Genomic DNA, 21,663 nt, shown 5'->3' on the forward strand with positions numbered 1-21,663 from the left:
TAAAAACAAGAGCCACCACTGCAAGTTTAACTAGATACGTATCTGTGACACTACCTAATAGAAAGGTAAGTGGTAGCTGCAGAGTTGGGCGTCTATTAATAGCTGAATGGCACAGCTGCACTGTTCTGGGGGCTTTTCTTTGGCCAGTTTTTGAAAAATTGCTGCTTTTGAAAAATTCCAGGGTATTTTCAGTAGAAAGTCACGTCTGTGGCACAGAACCACAAAACCCCATGAGGTAGTAAAGACACATATTGTGCCTGTCAAATGTTGTTCACTTACTTTTGTCTTGCCTTACAGCCAGAAGTAGTGTTTGCAGCATTGTGAAAAATCTCAACAGGTTTTGTGACAGATGTTTTGCATCAGTGATTAGTTGCCCACAAAAGCAGTTGATTGCTTCATATGCTGTGAGTGAGCTGTGAATGTGATCCCCTAAGTATTTTGAGCCGAAAAGGACAAAAGTTACTTTTTCTAAAACTAGACTGTGGGAAGGGAAAACTCTTTAGTTATCTGGATCAGTCGAAGTCAGATGGGATATTAATTTTTCTCTTCTTTCACAGTTGTTGCAAGCAGCAAAAGAATTGCAACACTCTGCTTTATGCACCTTTACTTAATCAATGTTAGAATTTCCAGTGTAATTGGTTCCCTGGCCAATTTACTGACTACAGGAATTAACTATTTGAGATCACTGCTGCTTTTTGATCTTTCTTGCTTAGCTTTTGCAGTAAGCAAAATAATTTTCAGCTACACCTCATACTCCGGCAGTTGCTTTTTGACTTTGCTTTCCTTTAAAGGTCTTGTGAGACCCCTTGGCCAGGCTAACTTGTGGTCTTCTAGATACAATAGTTGGAGGTTTCCTTACAAGATTTCTTTCAAACTGAAGTTGTTAGATATTTAAAGCTATAATAGTCAGCCAAGTCAAGACATAAATAGCTTTTCTAAGCACATTAGACCTGCAATACATGCTGCTAAGCCAGTGACCTTAAATATATAAACAATACCCGGAAATTATAAAGGGCAAAAAAAGTGAGGACCTGTAGTGAAAAAGTTAACTTATTTTGTCAAGTGCATGTTTGTTAAATTGATCCTGGAATAATTCTGTAACGTGTTTTATAGTGCTTCAACTCTGCTGTCCACAGCCACCACCACCTGTGGTGGTGTCCCCTTTGGGGACAGCCTGGGGGAGCCCCTCTAAGCACACCTCCTGCAGTGAAAACTGGTGCAGGTACATGTTGGCTTCAGTGTTCCTGCAGTGGAACGGCCCGTGCTCATCCCTGTGGCAGTTTGCCAGCCAGGCCTTGGGCTCCTTGTGCACCTCGGGGGTGGATGTTCACCCCTCGCTGCTGGGGTGGCATAGGAGAACTGAAAGAGGTGTCTCAGGGGCTGGATGGGAAAGAAAATTTGCTTGTTTGGTGGTGGGTCATGCTCAGGAATCGGACAAATGCTTAGTGGTGTTTAAAACCATAGCAGATCCTCTTAAAACCAACAGAGTTCATCCTTTTTAATATATTTACTTAGCATCATGTTTCTTTATTGGTGACTTCTGCCATGGCCTTGGCTTTTCTGGACCAGCCCCAGGCTCAGCAATTTTCCTGATGGCCGTGTGATTCCGGCAGGCTCTCCATGTGTCCACATGGTTGAGGCAATGTACAGCTCCAAACACCACCGATAGAAATTCAGAAGTTGTAGTATTACGTTGCTTATATTGTTCCTGTACCATCATAAGTTAGTAAGAAGCAGGAGGTGTGAGGAAGCATCTGGGATTTGACCAAAGATGCCTGGGCAGTGCAGCTGGGGTCTGGGCAGGTAACCTAGTGAAGGACATGGGTCTTCTTTGTTACTGCTGCCTGACACCTCAGAAACAGTTTTCATCTCATTTGGTTAACTGTGCTTCCACTACATTTCTCAGTTTTTCTTGAAGCCATGGATGAGTGAGCTGCTTTGTAGAGGGGAGATATGCCTAGCTCCCACGAGAAGTAAAAATATAATAATTTAATGGCTCTCTAAATAGCCTGATTCTTCATTTGAGAGAAAAAATGTTGATATAAATTCTCATTTCCAAGCATGCACTTAAGGGGGGGGGGGAATTCCAAATAAGGATATGTTAGGGATTAAGGAGCTGTTTGTCATGAATTTCCAGTTAAAATAGATATGACTGCACTTTCAAGCTTATTTGGCCTGTGTTTTAGACAAAGGAGGTAATTTAAACATTGGTAACAATATTGTGGAAAGCACTGGAAAAAAAAATAATACAGTGTTTAGTTTTGAATCTCCTAAATTATAACCTTGATTTGATGATAGATTGAAGCCAACATGAAGTTGAGCACTTTTATTCTGAGGGCTTTGGAGGACTAAGTCTGCAAGTCATTTAGACCTCTGCTTTTCATTAAGCTGACTAATTTTAAAAGGTAGGTTGCTGTGTTAGAATTAGTATCTAATAAGCACTTCTAAAGAAAATCAAATGTATGAATTCTGCTTTATTAAAAGCCCGGGTATAGTTATTTTGTCTTGTTATTTGCACTTAGCTGTTATGTGGATACTGTTAGCTGTCAAGACACCTGTAGGAAAGCTTAAAGACAAGAAAAAAATTGAAGTTTATAACAAGGGATAACTGACAGAAATGACCACCATCACTGAAGATAATGTATAAGGAGGTCTTATATACAAGCTATTAATTTTCCTATTGCTTGTGAGTAGCCAAGCAGTGGCAAGATGAGGTTCCTACTTGCTGAACTTGATCATTTAGACACGCTGTCCTACCACTTGAATATAGGTTACTTTATAACTTTTCTAGGACAACTGGCAGTGATCTATCGTACAGGATTGTAAGATACTGGCCATACTTGGTACTGGGGAAGCTTTACCTGTTTGGGCTCTGATCAGGGCAGTCACGGGCAAGTATGGACAGACATGCCCTCTATGTCCAGCACTGGCCACACGCATGGCCTCTGCAATTTTCAAAACCTTCTTCCTTCATGGGAGTGAGAAGCATGTCTTTAAAAGTCTCTGGCAGTTTTAAGGTAAGTAATATAAATTCCATGGTATTTTTTCCTTAGCTTTTTGTTTGGTTTTTGGTTTTGCTTTAATATAATAAAATATTATCTGCCTGCACTTAAACTCTCTTTACAAATGCATTCGGTAGGGTTGCCACAGACCACAGGAATGAGACTATGAGCAGTGGTTGTCTTTGGGAGGTCTTAAAAACAACTAATCCATTGTGGGTAGGAATACCAAAGCAGAGGGCAGCTTATTTCTCTCCTAAAACATCAGCACTGTTTATTTTAACACATAATGATGAAATCCCAAACCTTATGTAAATTTAAGAGGGGGGACCTATGTTTGATTTGGCCAACTATCAAATAGCCAGTTAAGTAAGAACATGATTTTTCTTGATATTACCTGACCTAGTCCTTCATCATAATCTGCTGTGCTGGAGGAGTGCATGGTGTAAGGATGTAAAGGTATTATATAGCATATGCCAAATGTAAAATAATGACATGCACACTGTATTAATTCTCTCCCCTTAAACTTACTGAAAATGTAGAATCTCTTGAGAGTGACTCACCAGCTAATACTCCCAGGCTAATCATAATGAAGTAAGGTGTTAAGTATTATCTTGAGTTACTGCTCTGACAAGAAATAAATACTGATATTCTCAGTATACTTCATTAACTGTACCTCATCAAAGGACACAAAGCCCAAAAGTTATAAGCTGTTTAAAGTGAAGAGATCCTTTTTTGAGATTTCACATACAAACGGAGCATCCACAGAAACAGACAATTGTCTCACACTGTTTGCATTTTAATGTTTGAATTATCACGAGTTTACAGTCTGTATTTTGTAGGGCAAGAGAAGAAAGAATGCGTTTTTAATGTAAGAATTAGTTTGCAGAATGAGATGTTCATAGCGAGACTCCTGGAGAGGTATGATATCTGAAATACCATTACACATCCCAACTTCTCTCCAATATCACTGTTTTGAAGTTGCCATTTTCTCCCTTAAGCAGGCAGTCAGTGCTGACATCTGCATTGGTTGATGGTAATTAACTTTCCCCTATTTGTCATAATTTAGTATGTTCAACTAAATGAAAACTAATACAATAAACTCAAACAAAGAGAATGACTTAAGAAATAAAATGTTGACAGTTATCTGTTGGGATGTTAGCAAGCACAATGACCAGAGTATAGATTTTAAAGTATTGCCACGTTTCCTAAGGTGAAAAAAAAAGTCATCTCCTTTTTGCAATGACTGCAACACATTCTAGTTCTCACCAAGTAATACTTAATGGTAATTTTGCTAGCTCTGCTTTGCCATGCATTGGTGCTTGTCCCGGTGAGATTGCTGAAGTGCTGATTTACCGACTGGTGTCGCCCAGACCAGTTTCAACAAAACTGTGGGAAATGTAGTTGTATGTTATATTAGTGTTTGTAAGACAACCACTTCTGATGGTCTGTAAGTTGCAACAAGAAGGAAGCTTAAGAATGTTTTTGCCTTTCTACTGTTGTGAGCCAGAGCAAGGTTCATAAGAAATTAATTATTATGTCTATGACAGAGAAGGGACTTGGGTCTAAGAAAAAAATAAATATATTTGGGTTGTTCTTTTTTCTGTGCTTTAGATTACATCTGCATTTGTTTTTGGTCAGATAACCCCTAGTGAAAGTCATGGCTTGTTATATATGTTAAATGTTTCCTGCTTGTCATCTTTTTTTATGAGTTGGGTAATTTATGAAAGGCAAATACATTTAGCTTTCTGCCCTGTCAACTGACTGCTCTCTAGAAATTAAATGAGGCAAACCAACAGAACTGCAGACTACAATAGCAAAACTGCTAAAAGATCAGCTTTTTGAGGGAAGATCTGACCAGTGCCTTTTCAGGGATGTAGTATCTGTTGCCAAAACCTGTATCCTGATTGATCAGCTAGGAAAAAGGAGTTAGTTTTGAAAATGCAAGGAGGGGGAAAAAATCCTTCCTTTCCTCCTTTTTCCTGAGAAAGGTTCAGTTCAGAACAACAGATAAAATTTCATATAAAATCTTCCAGCCTTGACTTTGGTGGACTTGACAGTGTTAGGTTTATGGTTGGACTCTGATCTTAAAGACTTTTTCCAACCTAAATGATTCTATGGTTCTGTGAAGATCTTGCAGCTTCTTGTTGTATCTCACACCAGAGTTTATGCGCAATCCTTTTAAGTTACGGAGATATGAAAACCCCAAACGCATTAGCAATGTTAGTACTGGTATTGTGTGCTCTCCTTTTTTATAGAGGGGCTCATAAGCATAAGTTACCTTCTTGTGAATTTTCCATTGAGTTTGACATCTGCTTTTTAAGTTACGAATGTAATATAGCCCTGTTATTAAAGGATAGAAGGACTGGGGATGGTGGGACTTTAAATGAAGTTCAGAGAAGGGATGACTCTGAAATGTCTTTCAGATTTTAGGTTCAATTAAGCTTTTGGGATTTATTATTTATATCTATATTTATACAGATATATATAATAGATTTATGTCTACTGTGTGGTTATACACACAAGGCAGCTGAGACTTGTCCAAAAAAAAAAAAAAAAAATCATGCTTTGCATTGAACTTACTTCCATAATGCTAATTATTGAGATTACAGTGTTTTTGTTCATGATCAGTCTTTGAAGACAATGTATCAAATTGTACTCATTGCAGGAGCATGAAATACTGTAGCTTTAGCTTTAATAATGGGGGTTTCCAGTTACTGTCTTACTGGTAGTTACAGAAGGGTCCTGTTGAATTGCTCATGTATCTTTTTTTTTTTTTTTTATGAGTGAAATACTTGGAAAGGGAATGAATAAAGGAAGAATTTAAAGAATGAATAGTTTTTGGTAGGCATATTGCTCACAGTGAAGAGCAGACTAATTCATTTTCCTAATAAGGCTGTGCTGGAAGTTGGAATGTTTTGAATTGCATTAAATGTCATGAAAGTACTCATTGGAGAGGAACGGCTTGTGGTATGTTTAGAGAGTAAATTTGATCATGTTTGGTTGAAATGAACTGTGTACACAAGCTAAATACAGTTTTTTTTTTTTTTTAAAGAGAACCCCCCCCCAACAAACTAACAAAAAACAACAAACCGACTTTGATGTAGAAGCCTGTGCAAAAACTTTGTGCGCTTTCATTTTCATTATTAGGCTGTCAGTAAGTGAAGGCTGCTGCTTCTATCGTTGTTGTTTATAATAATTCGTCTGAAACTCAAAACTAACTGTTTGCCAAGGTCTTTTGTGCGAGTTGTTTATAATAAGCATTTGCACTGAGCTGTTATGTCTTTGCCTTGTTTGTATGTTATTGCAAATATTGCATAAACTAATATACTGAACTATGAGTTTTAAATCATTCAGAAAATATCCTGCTTTAAGCCATCCTGCTTTTCTAATAAGGAGTAACAGGGCAAGCGTGTCATATATAGTTTTGAAAGCCTTTACCATCAGTTATTCAGGCATTCAACATGACCAAACCAGCATGAATTCTTAATACGTTTTAATTGCGAGGTGGCAAGCAGAGTGCTAACAGCTAGAAAAATGTGCATGATTCTGCAGGTTTTTTTGTTTTGTTTTGTTTTTGCTATATAATTTGGTGGTATCTATCAAAATCTTAAGGGAAATAGCTCTGAAGGAAGCATTTTCTTAAATGTATGTGTTGGATATGTTTTCCTTTTCAGCTTGAAGTGTGCATTTCCTTTTGTACTGTCTTGTCTAACCACCATGCATTTTTCACATTCAGATCTTGGTGGCTCAGTTTGCTGGGTGAGCATTTTCTTTATACGATATGGAATAAATCACAGATTTTGGTCTGATTATGTTCTGAAGTCAACAAGGCCAAGTTAAACTGTTTGAAGTATGTCTGGGACACACAAATTTATGTCCTTGTTTCAAGTATGTTTGGGGGAAATAAAGTAATGCTATGCTGTCTGATTCGAGTCTGAAAAGAACATTGGGAACATTTCAGTTATCGACCTTTTTTTCACCCTTTTTGTCTTTTTCTTCTTTCTGTGTGATATTTTTTAAGTTGAATTTTGAAGAGTATGTCTTCAGGTCATGTGGAAATAGTGGTTTGAAGTAATTTTTGCTCAGTTCTGTGTTGAATGAAGAGCAATCTCATCCATTGCAAGCTCAAATTTGATTATTTTGTAAAAACAACAACATTTAAGCATGTTCCTTTTATGAGACTGAAACTTCAAGGTCCAGCATTAGCAAGAAGGTTGTTTTTCTCAAGCATTAAATATAGTAGTTGACTTCAGTAATGAATGTCTTTCTATTCCTTACTGTTAGACCAGCTTAATAAATACACAAAACTTTCCAAGTTCCTTTATTAAAAAACATATGCCTGAGCAAGATGCGTGTTTCCTTCTAACTCTGTTCTTAAAAAAGAAAGAGAAGTTTCCATATGTATTGGCTGTTTCCACACACCCCCCACCCCCTTCTTGTTGCTTTTGTTGCTGCAAATTGACAGCTCTGCAATTAGGAGTGATTAATGATGCACCCCAGCGCTTCCTAGGGCTGGAGGTCAGCCTCCTCCTAGGCTGCGCACTCTGTGGGAAAGGGAATAACGGACCTGTTCCTCGAAGCAGACAAAACCCTCTCTCTGTTGAGAATTACTGTTGATGTGGACATAATGTGTGTCAGCAGCCATGCACAAATGGTGAAGGTGAAGTGCAGAAGAAGATCTTCTCATGTGTTGGAGTTTTCTTCCTTTTTTTTTTTTTTTTTTTTTTTTTTTTTTTTTTTTTCCCTCTCCCCTGCTAACAGCGTGTGGATTGTATGTATTTCCCTTTTTGTAAATTGGCTACTGAACCTACAGCAGGATTGCTGTTGCTGCGATCTGGTGAGCCCTGAGGGCCAAATGACTATAAGGGAAGGAGTAAACATTTTTAATGCCTTTATTTTAAAAAACAAACAAACAAACACCACAGGAAACAAAAGAACAATAAGAGAAATAAAAAATAAAGGAGTTGTTAAATGGACCAAGTGTGCCTAATTCAAATCTAGCTCTCCATGTTTTTCTGGTAGAAACAGAAAAGCTGGTTTATACAATAGAGGTGTTTTGAATTGTAGCTTCTGTTAGCTGATTTCCAATTAAACTCAGCTTTTTGCCTCCCCAGCAAATTATGTTTTGGAAATGAGAATCCAGCTGCAGTTCTTCAGAAGCCCTGTTTTGAAGATTTGTCGGAAATTGGGGTTGTGTGATTTCAGGCAGGATGTGATTGCTGGTTCTTGGATCATTAAGGGTGCCAGCTTTTCTGAGCAGCTACCAAATATGGCCAGAAATGTTTCAAAATGTGGCAAGAAGCCACTTTTCTACCGAAACAGCATGAAAAGACTCCAGTGTATCAGCAGCAATGTTTGCAGACAAAATGTTAGTGTACCAGATTTTTTACTGTGTTTTTTTTTTTGTTGTTGTTGTTTTTTTAATTCTATGTGTGTGTGTATTTTTGCATATATGTATATGCAAATCTGAAAAAAAACAATCGAGTGAGATGCCTTTACCTGTAACGTGTCCAGTTCACCTTAGGTATAACAAAATCTGTGAATTCTTTATCTTCTTAATTCTTCTCATTATGATACTTCATTTCCTTCCTACCACCCCATAGTACCTTCAATGCACCCATTGTTTGGAAGAAATTTTTTGCCATCTACTGTGGAGTTCAAGTGACATTAACTTACCTTTGAAAACCAAAGACTGTGCAAAAAGTTTCTGTACTATTTAACCTGCAAAGTCCGTCAGAAAGATTTTGTTGTTGTTGTTCTAAAAGGAAGCTTTCCATTTTAAGCGTGAATAAAGGTTATGTGTTATTTAAAATACAATTTTTCTAACCAGAGCATTTGAGTAATGTGTCATAGTTTCTTATGAAAGGATGGAAAACAGCAAATTAGAGCTAAAGTCTCCTAACTGGTGATATGGTATTATGAATTTATAAATCAAATAGCACTTGATGATATATGATAAAGTTCCTCACACTGTATCTGGATAAATTAATCCAGTTTGTTTTTGCCTTTTCCTTTTATTAACAACAATGTTGTAAGTTTAACTTGAATACGTATTGTTTCCTTTAGAGGAAACAAAATGAAATATTTTATATATCTGTGGGTGGATGTGGTGAGTTGGAAGAGGGAAATACTTAAGCATTAAAGAACTTGTTTTTTTACGATTAAGTGTGTATTTTTCCTCTTGCAGAGTGGCTTCTGTACCCAAACCCAATCTTGTTCATGTACCAAAGGTATGTTCATAATCATAATCAAGAAATGTAGCATGTGGCACTAACTGTTACCCATCTGTCAAACCCTGTTGTTGATAAGCACTGTCATTCAAACTTTCTTTTCAATATAACATGCTTGATTTCCATGTGTTACATTAGGAGTATTGCAGCATTTGAATTTTCGAGTGTTTTTTTTTTTTTTTTTCTTTTTTTTTTTTTAATCCCTAAAAAAGAATTGAGAGACCTGGCAAATGATTAATCAAAAAAAAAAAATTTTTTTAAATAAATGTTATCTTACAACTCTTGCAACATTTTTTTAGAAAGCTGTTGCTGGAAATGTTCACCTACCCCTAAGAGAGAAACAGTAGTGGGGTTTTTTGTTGTTGGGGTTTTGTTTGGGATTTGTTTGTTCATTTTTAATGATCACTAAAATCTTCCTTTATATATGAAAGAAGTTTATCTAAATATTAGAGTTTCATAGAACAATTCACCTCACTTAGAGCCCTGGGGACTTATTTGTTCTCAAGTTCTAATGTTTTTTTTATCAAGCAATAGTTTCAAACTCCCCTTTTTGATAAGAACGCTGTTGCAAACCTGAAGATACTTACAAATGGCCTGTACTTGAAAATCCTCCCCAGTGGACATAAATAATATATACCATATTACTATTCTGCTGACCATGACTTGAAAGGCTACAGTTTGGGAACCACCACGGTAACCATGGCTCCCAGAGAGAAAAGAAAAAAAAAAAAATCACATTTTTTTGGAGTGTTTTGATCTGACGAGGGTATATGAAGATGTTGGGGCACATCAATGGAGTGCAACCGGAAAAGATCACTGAGTCCCAAAGCAATGGCCTCTAATAAATGAGCTCCAGGGTTCTGGTTCTGCTCTTAAGGGCTGTATCAACAGATCAATATGAACAGTGTGTGTGTACACACGCACGTGCTGTTTGTGTATGAGGAACGTGCATATCTTGAGTTAGGTTTGAGAGGTGGAATGTGGATTTTTATGAAAAACACTAATATTTTCCACATGAGTTACCCGGTGGGTTTTGCAATAGAGTGGTTCTTCAGTTTCTCTTGAATTTATTTGATTTGTGGGGTGTCTGTTTTGGATGTGATGAGAGGAGTTAGCATCGTGGGATTTCTTATTGATTGTGCATGCTTGGATCATTCCCTTTCCTAAAACGCATGGCTCACCCTTTCCCATACATTTCATGGCTGCACTCTCGGTGAAGCTTGCTTCTGTGCTTCTTCGTTTCACACGAGGCAGGTTATCTCCCCCGAGAGCAGCGAAAGTCCCTGCTGAAGGAACGTGCATGCGTCTGGCGTGGTTTTGTGTGTTTCTTTTTTTGTCTTTCATCTCGCATAGGGAGAACCTACAGAAGTAGTTAAGCCTGTGCCCATTGCCTCTGCTGTCGCACCCAAAGTCACTGCCACGGCGAGCGTGGCTTACAATAAGACACCGAGGCCGTTTGGAGCCGTAACCTCCTCCAAAGTCACCTCCATCCCATCACCATCCTCCGCCTTCACCCCAGCCCAGGCGGTGGCCCCGGCCCCGGCCCCGGCGGCTGCCGCCCCGGCCCCGTTTGCTGCGCCCGGACTGCATGTTAACGCCAAGCCTAACGCTGAGCAGCGGTCGCCTGCGCCGAGCGCTGCTAAACCTGCAGTTAATGTCCCACGGCAGCCCGCCACGCACAATGCCGCCGGTGACGGCGCCCAGGATGTAGCCGAGGGGCCACGACGAGGATTCAGAGAAAACCAGGGGGAGAGTAAACAGCAAAATGGGTAGGTGGGATTTCTTTTTGCTGTGAGGGTCTTTCCTCGCAGGAAAAAAGCTGGGCTTGTTTAAGGGCTGAGTAAAAGACAGCTTGGAGGAGTCGTTCAGTCCTCAGGAGCGAATCTCTGAGGAAGGACTTGCATCTTAAAAGGGATGCTTCGAAGGGCCAAGCTAGACTTTTAGTAATGGTTTTTCTCAGGAGTGACATGTCAGTTTATAGAGTGTCACGGCTAAATTGAATCAAGACCACGAAACGCTTTACACGATGGGTTGATGTGTTCTGGACCTTACAACAAGCCCAGTATTAATTTCAATGTCCGTGTCTCACTGTGTATTTTGACTCCCGATGCGGTGACTGAAAGCAGCAGGCACTCAGAAATGCAGAGCGGTCTGTCAAGAAGGGTCAGTGGGTTCTGCAGTGGCCAGGAATGAGAAGCTCTGGAAGAGCAACCGTGGCCCCGGTGCAGAAAGGTCCCAAAAGGAGACAAGAGGACGGATGTTGCATTACATCTCCATACAACACATGAGAAACTTGAAGATGCATTCAAAGAAGCTGACAGGGGTTGAGCAGATTTTTTGCAGCACTGTTATGTAAAAACCCCAACTTTAAATGTTACCTTTACCCTAAAAAAGCAACACAGACTTAAAATTTGAGTAATTTCCCCATTCAAATAGTTGTTTATATTTAAAATGGATATCAGAGACCTAACATTTAAGGGAGTGTAAGGCTGCATAAAAAGCTTATATTTTATCTGGTGTAGCATCTAAACTAGTAAACAGTAGATTAGCAAATTAAACTGAGCCCAGCAGCCATCCTGGGCACTCAGACCCACACTGCTGCCCTGTTTCGGTGGCGTGCTTTTGACTGGGACCTGGGGACTGGTTCCCAGTGGCTGCCGTGTCGTGGTGCGAGGAGGAGGCTGGGTGTGAGCAGTCCCATGCTGGTTGGCCTCTGTGCCCAGCAGTGGTGTCCAGCAGATTGAATTAAGTAATAAAAAGGGCAGGGGGGCAACTGCAGGTTTCTTTTCAGTCTTAAGAATGTAAAACCTGTGCTTAAAAGCTGTAGTTACTATTTCCCATCCCTCAAAGGAGGGGGGCTGGAGGAGGAGGCCTAGTGCCTCTCTCCTCTGATAGTCTCTCAGTGTATAAAGTATATAAAGAACCCTACAGAAAGGTAAACATCCACATCAACTAACATACAGAATAAATTGCAGTTTCAGTTGGGCTTCTCATGGGGGAAAAAAAACTTCTTTAGGTACGTATTCATTTTATATTGCAGTACGAATATTTTCCATATGTGGACTCGTATAATGCAGTCCGTATGCATTTTATATCACACTGTTGTCGTGGTAACTTTCAGCCCTTTCTTAAACAGCTGATGGCAGGAGTCCACACTGCACAGAAGTGGGATAAAATTGGGTGATTCCAGTGACTTGCTTGATTCTGATAGACTTGTTGAATATCCCTTGGCAAACCCTCTCTTACCTTCTCAAGAATGCTGTTATAGCAAATAACTGTGTAAGGAGTATTCAAAAGCAGCAATTAGTGCTGAAAAAGAGGAACAATAGCAACAAGATCTGGAAGGAAGTACTGCAGGCATAGACAGTCAAGATAGGATGACTGGGTGAGCTCTGTTACATGCCCTACCTTATGGTTGGGGGATGCATAATGGTGACCGAGGAGAATGACAACTGGCAGGTGAGGAAATCCTTGTCTCACTGCCAACCTTGCAGATCTAGTAAAGCTTGAAAATGTTTAGAGCTGTAAAAACCTGCTTTATTCCACCATCTTTCTTACAGTAGTGTGTTTGGGCTGTCTAACTGTCTTGCAGTCCTAAGGCAGAAAACAAAACCAAGCAAACAAAAACCCTTGAAGTGATTATATTGGTCTGCTGCTACACTACTTCCTTAGTTTTACTTAGAAAAATTACATTTTGACAATGATACTTAACTATCTCCCCATTTAAAATAGAATCAATGACATTTATGAAATATCAGAAACATTGAAGTTTGGAATAATTAATCAGTCTGAAAAAAATTCAGATTTGCTTCTGTGTTTTATATTATTCATTTTATATAAAAAAAAATGTGAATTTGATTCTTGTTCATAGGTAACACTGCAAAGCAAATGCAGTTCTTCAGGCATGCACCTTGTCATACTTAGAATTTCCTCCCTTCCTCCTGGCTCCCCTCAAACTATATTCAGGATATAAACTATTTGCCTTCACTTCAGGAGGGGGAAGGAAGTTTTGTTTCCCTTATTTAATTCTGGCTTAGAAAGAAAGCAATTTGCTTTCACTAGGTTGCGTGCAGTTACGCTTTTATTAAGACCTTCTTGCCAACTGATGCATGAAAATGTGCCTGCTGCTTAAAACAGGTAAGATGTCCACAGACTTCACTCAGTTTAAGCTCAGCTGGGCTAAATTTTTCCCCTGTAGGTTCTCTTCATGAATGTAAGTTTGACTTACATGATATATGGCTTTACCAGAGCTTGGATTTGGAAACTCCTGTAATATTTCAAGAAGGAAAGAATGTATTAACACATCAAATACTTTTTTTCCTTTGCAGATAACAACAATGACAAAGTTAGTATCAACAACACTGAAGTTGAATTATGGTCGTTTTTCCTGTTGGATAACCAGCATGTATTCTTGTTTTGCAAAATTACAGCTCTTACAGAGTTTTATATTTAAATTTTGCAAAACAGCTTCAGCTTTTCTTAGTAACTTCTTAGCATAGTAAATGGTTTTGTCTGCATTGGACATGATGTGATCTTGCTTTTCACTGTGTTACATTTTGCAGCTTTTTTTTTTTATTCCACAAAAGATTTGTGTGGTGTTCGTGTGTATTGATAAATTCTTGGTGCACCTATGGCTAATTGGTGTTGGTAATACAACTAGTAAATGGTGAAATACAGTATAAGGATAAAAATGGTTTGAGGACTATGGAATGAAGGGCCAGATACTGAATTCACACAACAAAAATAAGAGTAACATCCATATAGTGTGATTTGTACATATTAGCAATGATAAATATGATTGAGGTTTTATTGGCTTGTCTTTTCTCCCCTTGCCTCAAGGCTGGGTTTTAAGGGATAGCCTGTCCCACTGAATTTTCCTTTGTCTCTGGCACCACCTTGTTGCCTCAGTGAGTCATTACTAGTAGACTCTTAAGCCTTAAAAAAGGAGCTAGTAGCATCCACAAGAAAACTCAGCAGGATATTTTGTTTATAATACCACTGTCAACAAAAGTGATAGACTACTGATTTCACTGTGGTAGTTGCTAGAATACACTCAACTGCATGTAAATAATTACATTTCCATGTAGTTCCACACCTTTAATTACTGCTTTAATTTTCAGATTTTATTTTTGCTATTAACTGTTCTGATGCTTTCCTTAATTTTCCCCTGTACTACTTGTACTCCATCCTGGAAGTTCCACTGTCTTTGTTTCTATACCTCTCCCTCTTTTAGTAAGTTTGATACGTGATACATGTACTTCACTAATACCGTGTGTCAATAATTTAATTCTTTCGATATAATTTTGTATGATACCTTTCATATTCTTTCAAGTATTAAGTATTCTTGTAAGCTTAAGTATTTACTAATGCATTCCATTGAATGGGCCTAATTCTTTACTTGTTGACAATTAATGATTTATCTCATTCATATTTTCCACCTTTCTTCACCAGAAACACTTTGAACATTAGAAGTACAGTGAGGAAAGATGAGTAGAAGTACAGTGGCAAAACTAAAAGTGACTTTTAAAGTTTTGGGTTTTTTGGGGGGTTTTAAAATTATTAATAGAATTGTTATGTCTTAGGATCTAGTTTTGCACACTTAATCTCCTGTAAATTACGTAAAAATAAATGTACGTTTGAAGGGTCTTAAAGTTTAATACTTTGGGATTTCTGAGAGCAAAGTTACTGAATGGAAAACTTTAAAATCCTGTATTTTGGCAAGTCTGCTAGAGCAGGGATTGATAATAGCATGTAGGTTACTGTGCGGAAAATTTCCAGATGAAACGATCACCCCACTTTTTTGACCTTCAGAGAGGATATTGAGCATCAGTATCTCCACATTATGCTCCAAATTGTCGCTACCTACACTTTGAAATGGCCTGGTTCTGATCCAGGCTTTGCCAAGTGCAAAAGACTTGGCGTGTACTGGCTGACCCTTGCGCTCAGCTAGTGCTTTGCCTCTTGTGAACCAAGGGGACAACTTCTCGTGGGGCACCTGATCCAAACTAAGTAGACTACCCTGCTTTACCAAAACAAATTCCCCTTTCATCTCTGTCAGTTTAATTTAACTATGAGAGTTCTGTGCTGTGGTTTTGGTAGTAGACTTGAGAATATTACTGTTAATTTGATTTCAGTGCCCTTTCACACAAAACTAATTCCAATAGAATAATTAGTTGCACTTCTGTTTCAACTTTCTGACTTTTTCTTCTTTTCTTTTTTTCCTTTTCCTGTTTATGCTGGGAAAACTTTCTCTTGCTGTCTTACTCTGTCATCTCCAAGGAAAACCCCACCCAAACGGTAAAGGTTTAAATATGTAAATGTTTTGCTAATACTGTTTTTTACTGCTTCAAATGTTCCAAGAGTGAAACAAGTAAAAATATTTCAGTTGGGTTAGAGTAGCTATAAAGCTCTGTTTGGTTTGTAGAACTGAATCTGTGTTCAGGTGTGCCTGCTGTGCATCTACATCCAAACGCAGAAGCTGCCTTTAAACACAGTGAAAAGTCACAATTCTGCCTGTGTCTTTGTAGCTACCCCAACCCAGGTGGTTTCTGAAGCTTTTCACTCACTGCTCTCTCCTCTCCTTGACGCAGCCCGCCACGGAAGCACATTGTGGATACCTACACAGAGTTTTACCACACACCCACCCATAGTGATGCCAGCAAGAAGCGACTGATCGAAGACACCGAAGACTGGCATCCCCGGACAGGCACCACCCAGTCCCGCTCTTTCCGTATCCTTGCCCAGATCACCGGCACTGATCATAGTGAGTAGTTTGGTGTAAATGAAACAAAAGTATGGGCCTTAGACAGATAGGTGCTTCTAAAAGCTATGGGCGGGGGAGAAATAAGAAAAGAATTCAGTCACATCTCTTGCGTTTTCCCTCTTGGATAATAAATCCAGTAGGCAGAATCTTGGTGAGCTCTTTGAAAGAAAAAAGTTTGAGAAGGCTGTAATAGGAAAATACGTTTGTAAAACTCCTGCAGTTGCTAAATAGCTCAGGACATACACATTACTGGACAGTATTCCTGATTGAGTTGGATATTAATACATTCTAGATAAATCTTAAAATTTCCCTTTCTACTCCCAAAGATGTTGGCAGATAAGTATGTGTTGTTTAGTTCTCATTCTGTATCACCAAAATGGTGACATTCCTGTTCAAATTTAATGCTTCAGAAAAACTAAGGTGTTTTCAGGCATGTAGGAAATCTTTGACAGTCATACAGAGGCATATGATCTGCAGTGATTTAACCAATCAGAAGCACAAATCCATAGTTCCTCAGTTTATTTCCAAGTCATGTTTCCATCCTCTGCTTATTCTATGGTGTGATTACATGAACTGTGTACTGGAACAGATGATGCAGAGGTCATTCCCAGTCAAATAATTTTATGGTAAAACTTCAATTTCATGTTATGCTGCCAGTTATAATTCACTGACTGAGACCTGTAATGGTGTGTAAAAGTCATTAGAAGTGCCATCAGGAGATTTGAGCTCAGTCATGTTCAGACTGAGGCAGCTAACATACAGGTGACTGATTCTTCTGCTTTTCACAGCTAGTGCTACAATGAAGAAGGCAGTGAGAATAATCAGACCCCGTTCTCAGGAACAGATTTGATTAAATCAACTATCAATTCACTGGCAGGATATTGCAGAAGCCAGTGATAACACCTCCCCAAATAAGGATTGTTGTCCATGTGTGATAAATATTCTGAACTTAGATGGTTACCTGCATGGTTTGCGGTCCCATGTTGAGCTAGTCTATTAATGGATCATTGTCTATCTTTGGATTCTCTTCACTGATCCTTAAAAGGGCAGAATACAAGACCTGAAGGTCAAATAACATGTCATCCAGTACTGATGAATTGATCATGTTGACAAATACTATAAGACAGTGATGGCAACTAGATTTTCCAAACTTAAAATCAAGGCTGGGAATTTATATTATCCCATGTGCCGTCCTCTAGCACCTTGATGGGTCACAGCCTGGCTGCAAAGAGATGCTTGGATTATCACCTAAGTGAAACCTGCTGGATGTTCATCCGAAACAAATGCCTCCCAGCTTCCATTCATCTTGCCCTTCTCAATGCCAATGTGGAGAGCGGGCCAAGGGGAAGAGCAGAGACTAGCAGAGCCACCTTTCAGCAATCCTGCTGGCAAAGGGGCTCTTGAAGTTTATAGACATACCTAATTTCCATTGGGGCATATTTAGAATTGCAGAGTCCTAATGAGCCTTGTTGTAATTTCCTGCTCTGGTGAATGCGCTGGCACAGAGGATCTCAGGGTACAGTGGTACAGTGCCTTTAGTGCCTTACGAAATAAAAATTTTCTGTTTTCTTGCAGTGAAAGAACCAGAACATGAAGCTGCAAAGAAAACTAAGTGAGTTGATGTTTTTATTAAATACTTTGCATGTCTTAATTCTTAACTGATAGTGTTTGGTGCGTTTGTGTGACACCTGGGTGTTTTTAAAATGTTGCTTCTTTTTTTGCCTTCTACTTCAGCATGTAAAAATCAAGATCTTTTTCTACATAGACCAACATTTTAAAATCTGTTGATGCAGTCCAGTATTAATGTTTGTGCAGGAGTTTGAGATTTGCTATAAACTTGGACTGATTTGGTTTTCTGTATAAGGTCAGCTTGAAGATGTGTTTTCCTTTTACTAAATCTAACCAAGCACTTTTGATTTGTGAGTGTGGATCAGATTGCAAGGCATAGCTGGAAAGTATTACCGTTCTGGACTGTGAACGAGGGTCAGCTGTCTCCTTGCTTTGGGATAAGTGTTGTTCAAAATGAGGACCAACCAGTGGCTGAATCTAATGGTACTTGCAGTCAGTAGGAGTTTTTCTACTGACTTTGCCTAACACCCGATCCAAGTTTTTGACAGAGAGGAAGGCAATATGCAGATAGGAATAGTGCATGGAGATTGCATGTTCGCTCATGAAACTGCTTAAGACAAACTTTCATTCTTTCTTTCTTTCTTTCTTTCTTTCTTATTTTTCTTCTGTCACTTCTTTCCACAGGGAAAAGATTCCCATCCACGTCTTTAGCCCCAAATATACAAAATTACGTGACTGGCACCATGAAGTCTCAGCACGTGTTCTTAATGTCCAGTGATTTTACCCAAGTTGCAAAAGCAAAATACAAACACTTCCTTCCTTTCTTCTTTTCCATCTGCTTTGCAAAAAGAAAAAAGAAAACATATTTCACTAGCCTTACTGCAAGAGAAATTCTAGCTTTTTCTATACTTTTCTAACACTTTCCTACTGATGTGTAAAAAATGAGATGAAAATGTTTTTGTGCTAATCATTAGTTGACAAAAAATACATATTTAAAACAGAACAACTTGGGTGACTGAAACTCCCAACATGGGGGGAGGAGATGGCTGTTGCATTTCTTTTTTTGCCTTAAAGAAGTCATTTACATTGCTGAGTTTGAGTTACTGTAGGTTGTTAGAAAGCAGAAAATTATGAACAAAAGAATAAGAAATTGTATTACTTTTGATTTTGGAGCTGGGGGAAGAAGATGAAGAGGGACTGTATGCACTTATTTCAAACTATTGTACTTACCAGGATAATTATCTTGGATTTCACTAGGTTTTCAGCAGGTCAGTTTTAGAGTGGTTGTAAATGTTTTACAAAGTAGAGCAAGAGAACAGGCTGCTTTTAAGCAAATAAAAAAATAAATTTAAAGGAATAAATTCCTATGTTGCGAATCGAAGTGCAAGCTCAGTATAAAGGTTCTGCTGCTTAAACTAGTAATATGTTCATATTAAGGAAAACTTAGAAAAAAATGAGCAGAGTGTTGCTGTGTACCTGGAAGAACTTCAACATATCCTCTAACAAGAACAAAATAAAAGAGTAGTATTTATTTATTACACAGTGAAGCTCATAGGCTCTCTTGTGTTTATAAAAACTTCATGGCCCTATGGTTCTCCTGTAAAATAATGTATTATAGTAGCTACACATTAATTAATTTATGCTTTCTGAAGCTTGGAGAGTATTTTAATAAAAGTTGCTTTTATCTTAGCTCTGTCTGTTTTTCTTGAGTCTCTCCGACTCCTTGAATAGTCTTCTCATGCACGGAGCTGTAATTTCCTTGTACCTTTACAGATCACAATAAGAGAAACAATTAAATCCCTGCTGCGTAGTAGAAACAATCTGAATTGTACAAAACTATCACAGTAGTAGAGTTCCCGATTGTGTTAAAAATGAGGTATGTGTTTATGTTGTCAAAATTGATACAAGATTTGCAGAAATCAATAAAATGATTGACCTTCTGGGGGGCTGCAGGAGTAAGAATTCTACTAAGTAAAACTCACTCTCGGCTTTTGCAGTTCTTATTGAATCAGAGAAGTTTCAGACTTCAAAGGTGAATTGTAAAGCACATATAAAAGCCCAGACTTTCATAACTGCTTAATGAGAATCATTGCAACTGGCTTGTAGTTTGTGCAGCTGACCTACATGCTTTTCTGATGGAATTGGTCCTGTGAACAGATTGATGTCCACTGCGAATGCTTCTGCAGACTTGTGCAATAAAAAAAACAACTCCCCCAACTTGGAAAATTGGAAGGAATAGAGACCTTTGGAAGCATCTTAAGCTTGTGTTTCCTTTTCAGGTGGTTTATACTGCTACATAATACAGCAGTAGCTTATGGTATTTGTTATTTTATCTTTAGGAAAAGCCAAACAGAAAATGGAGACTTCAGGTAATAGCCAAGTTATCTAACACTAACAGTCACTGATGTGGGTGCCTCACAATGCGCAATATAAAGTACAATTAAATTTGCACCGGTAATGATGGACCAAGGCATCTCACATCCTGCACACCTTTGCGGTTAACTGCTTAGGGACAGTAGAGGAAAATATTCACTTTAATAATTTCGCTAAAGACTGTTTTGATGAGAAGTACCAATTAACTTGATTCCTCCCACTCCCCCCCCACCACGCGTAACTTGGTAGTGAGTACTGTGTTACTAAACACAAGCGTGTTACTGAGTGCACATATACCATGATATAATAATTTCATAGAATACTGCATATTAAAGTAGGAATGTGAAGCAGTATATTAAAATTGTTTTGCTGCGTTTAAAGATGTTTTGTTTTGGTTTGGTTTGGTTTGGTTTGGTTTTTTATTGAATGGAAAGGAAGACAGGAGTTTCAGAGGACATCAATGCAATGAAAACTATGAAAGCTTATCACTTAGGCTCTCTGTAAAGTCTTCTTCATAAGGACAGAATAGTTTGACCTTCAAGTATTTTTATGGTTTGGAGATGTCCCTAGGTAATGAGAATATCTTCATGTTGGTATATAACTTACCACTGTGTTTATCTTACCAGTTTGTATCCCTTTGAAGGGTGAGTTGCTTTTGTGAGAAATGGAAGAAGCAGCCTCTCTAAATAATCCAAAGTATAGAAGCCTCTGTTTCAATGAAAATTGAACACAGATAGTCACAGAGTCTATCTATTGAGGATATGAGACTAGTTTGAGAAAATCTACCAAAATTATTAGTTTTCTATACATTCTTAGTAACAAATCACTAGTTCCAAAAATGTTTTACGAATGTGTGAAATTAATTTAATTTACTGCTTTAAAGATGTTATCTCTTCTCCCAATATCACTATTGCACAACACTTGTTGAAGTTAAATTTTGGACTTCTTTAATGTTTCCAAAACAATGGACTGCTTTTCCATTTGCATGTAGATAGCGTGTCTTAGCTCATGTCAAATTCCCAGCATACATCTGATTTTTGAGAAAATATTCTGAGTGGGTTTTGATACAAATAAAAAAGCTCACATTTAAGAGATCACCTAGAAGGATGAGTCTGAGAAACAATGAAGTAAAAACTTCTTTCATCAGTAATCTAAATATAAACATCCCAATTTAATAATACTGGATTTTTCAGGCAAGCATTGCCCAAGACAAATGGCCTTTGGATTTTTTATTATTGTTTGTCCCTAAGCTGTAACCCACTAGGGCTTTTTGTGTGGTTAAGATAGATTTTTCTTTTCAGCAGCTGGAAGGACAAGAAACAGAAATAGAAAACTCTCACTGAAATGTGTAAATTGCAACTCTTAAACCAGTTACTTAAAGCTTAGGAAGGCAAAATCTAGCATCTATGTCAAGTTCATTTATGTGTTTTAGTAACTGATTAGTTCAAATTCTGCAGCACCCTATTTCCAAGTATATTTTAGATGTTTACTTTTAACTATCTCCTTTTCAGCAACTAGGTACAGATTTGGTTTTGGCCTTAAATTGTAGAGTCCGTTCATTGTCCTAAATGAAGATGTGTCTGGATTTTCCAGATTTGTAGTTTAGCAAATCCATAGCCACTGAAAAACATTTGTCCCACACTTGGTCTTGAAACAACTTGTCATAAATCATGCATTTATTTTCCCTCTCCCCATGTCATAAATATCTGTAAAGCATACCTGCAGA

General features: G+C 38.2%; 1 protein-coding gene across 11 annotated transcripts in view; it reads left to right on the forward strand.

Moving 5' to 3' along the window:
* Positions 1 to 21,663, forward strand: part of PDLIM5 (PDZ and LIM domain 5) — a 134,625-nt gene that overhangs the window by 66,518 nt on the left and 46,444 nt on the right. For 2 of the 11 annotated variants that reach the window (XM_042807810.1, XM_033004485.2), the window contains 5 exons: positions 9,190 to 9,232; positions 10,586 to 11,001; positions 15,512 to 15,529; positions 15,823 to 15,995; positions 17,571 to 17,607. In XM_042807810.1, the coding sequence (XP_042663744.1) occupies positions 9,190 to 9,232; positions 10,586 to 11,001; positions 15,512 to 15,529; positions 15,823 to 15,995; positions 17,571 to 17,607 (687 nt within the window). Of the gene's footprint in view, positions 1 to 9,189; positions 9,233 to 10,585; positions 11,002 to 13,560; positions 13,578 to 15,511; positions 15,530 to 15,822; positions 15,996 to 17,570; positions 17,608 to 18,248; positions 19,254 to 21,663 lie in introns of those variants that run through there. The other 9 variants (XM_042807818.1, XM_042807820.1, XM_042807816.1 and 6 more) reach the window with 9 other exon arrangements.

Source organism: Tyto alba, unplaced genomic scaffold (assembly GCF_018691265.1).
Source record: "Tyto alba isolate M040663 unplaced genomic scaffold, T.alba_DEE_v4.0 Super-Scaffold_6, whole genome shotgun sequence".
Lineage (NCBI taxonomy): Eukaryota > Metazoa > Chordata > Aves > Strigiformes > Tytonidae > Tyto > Tyto alba.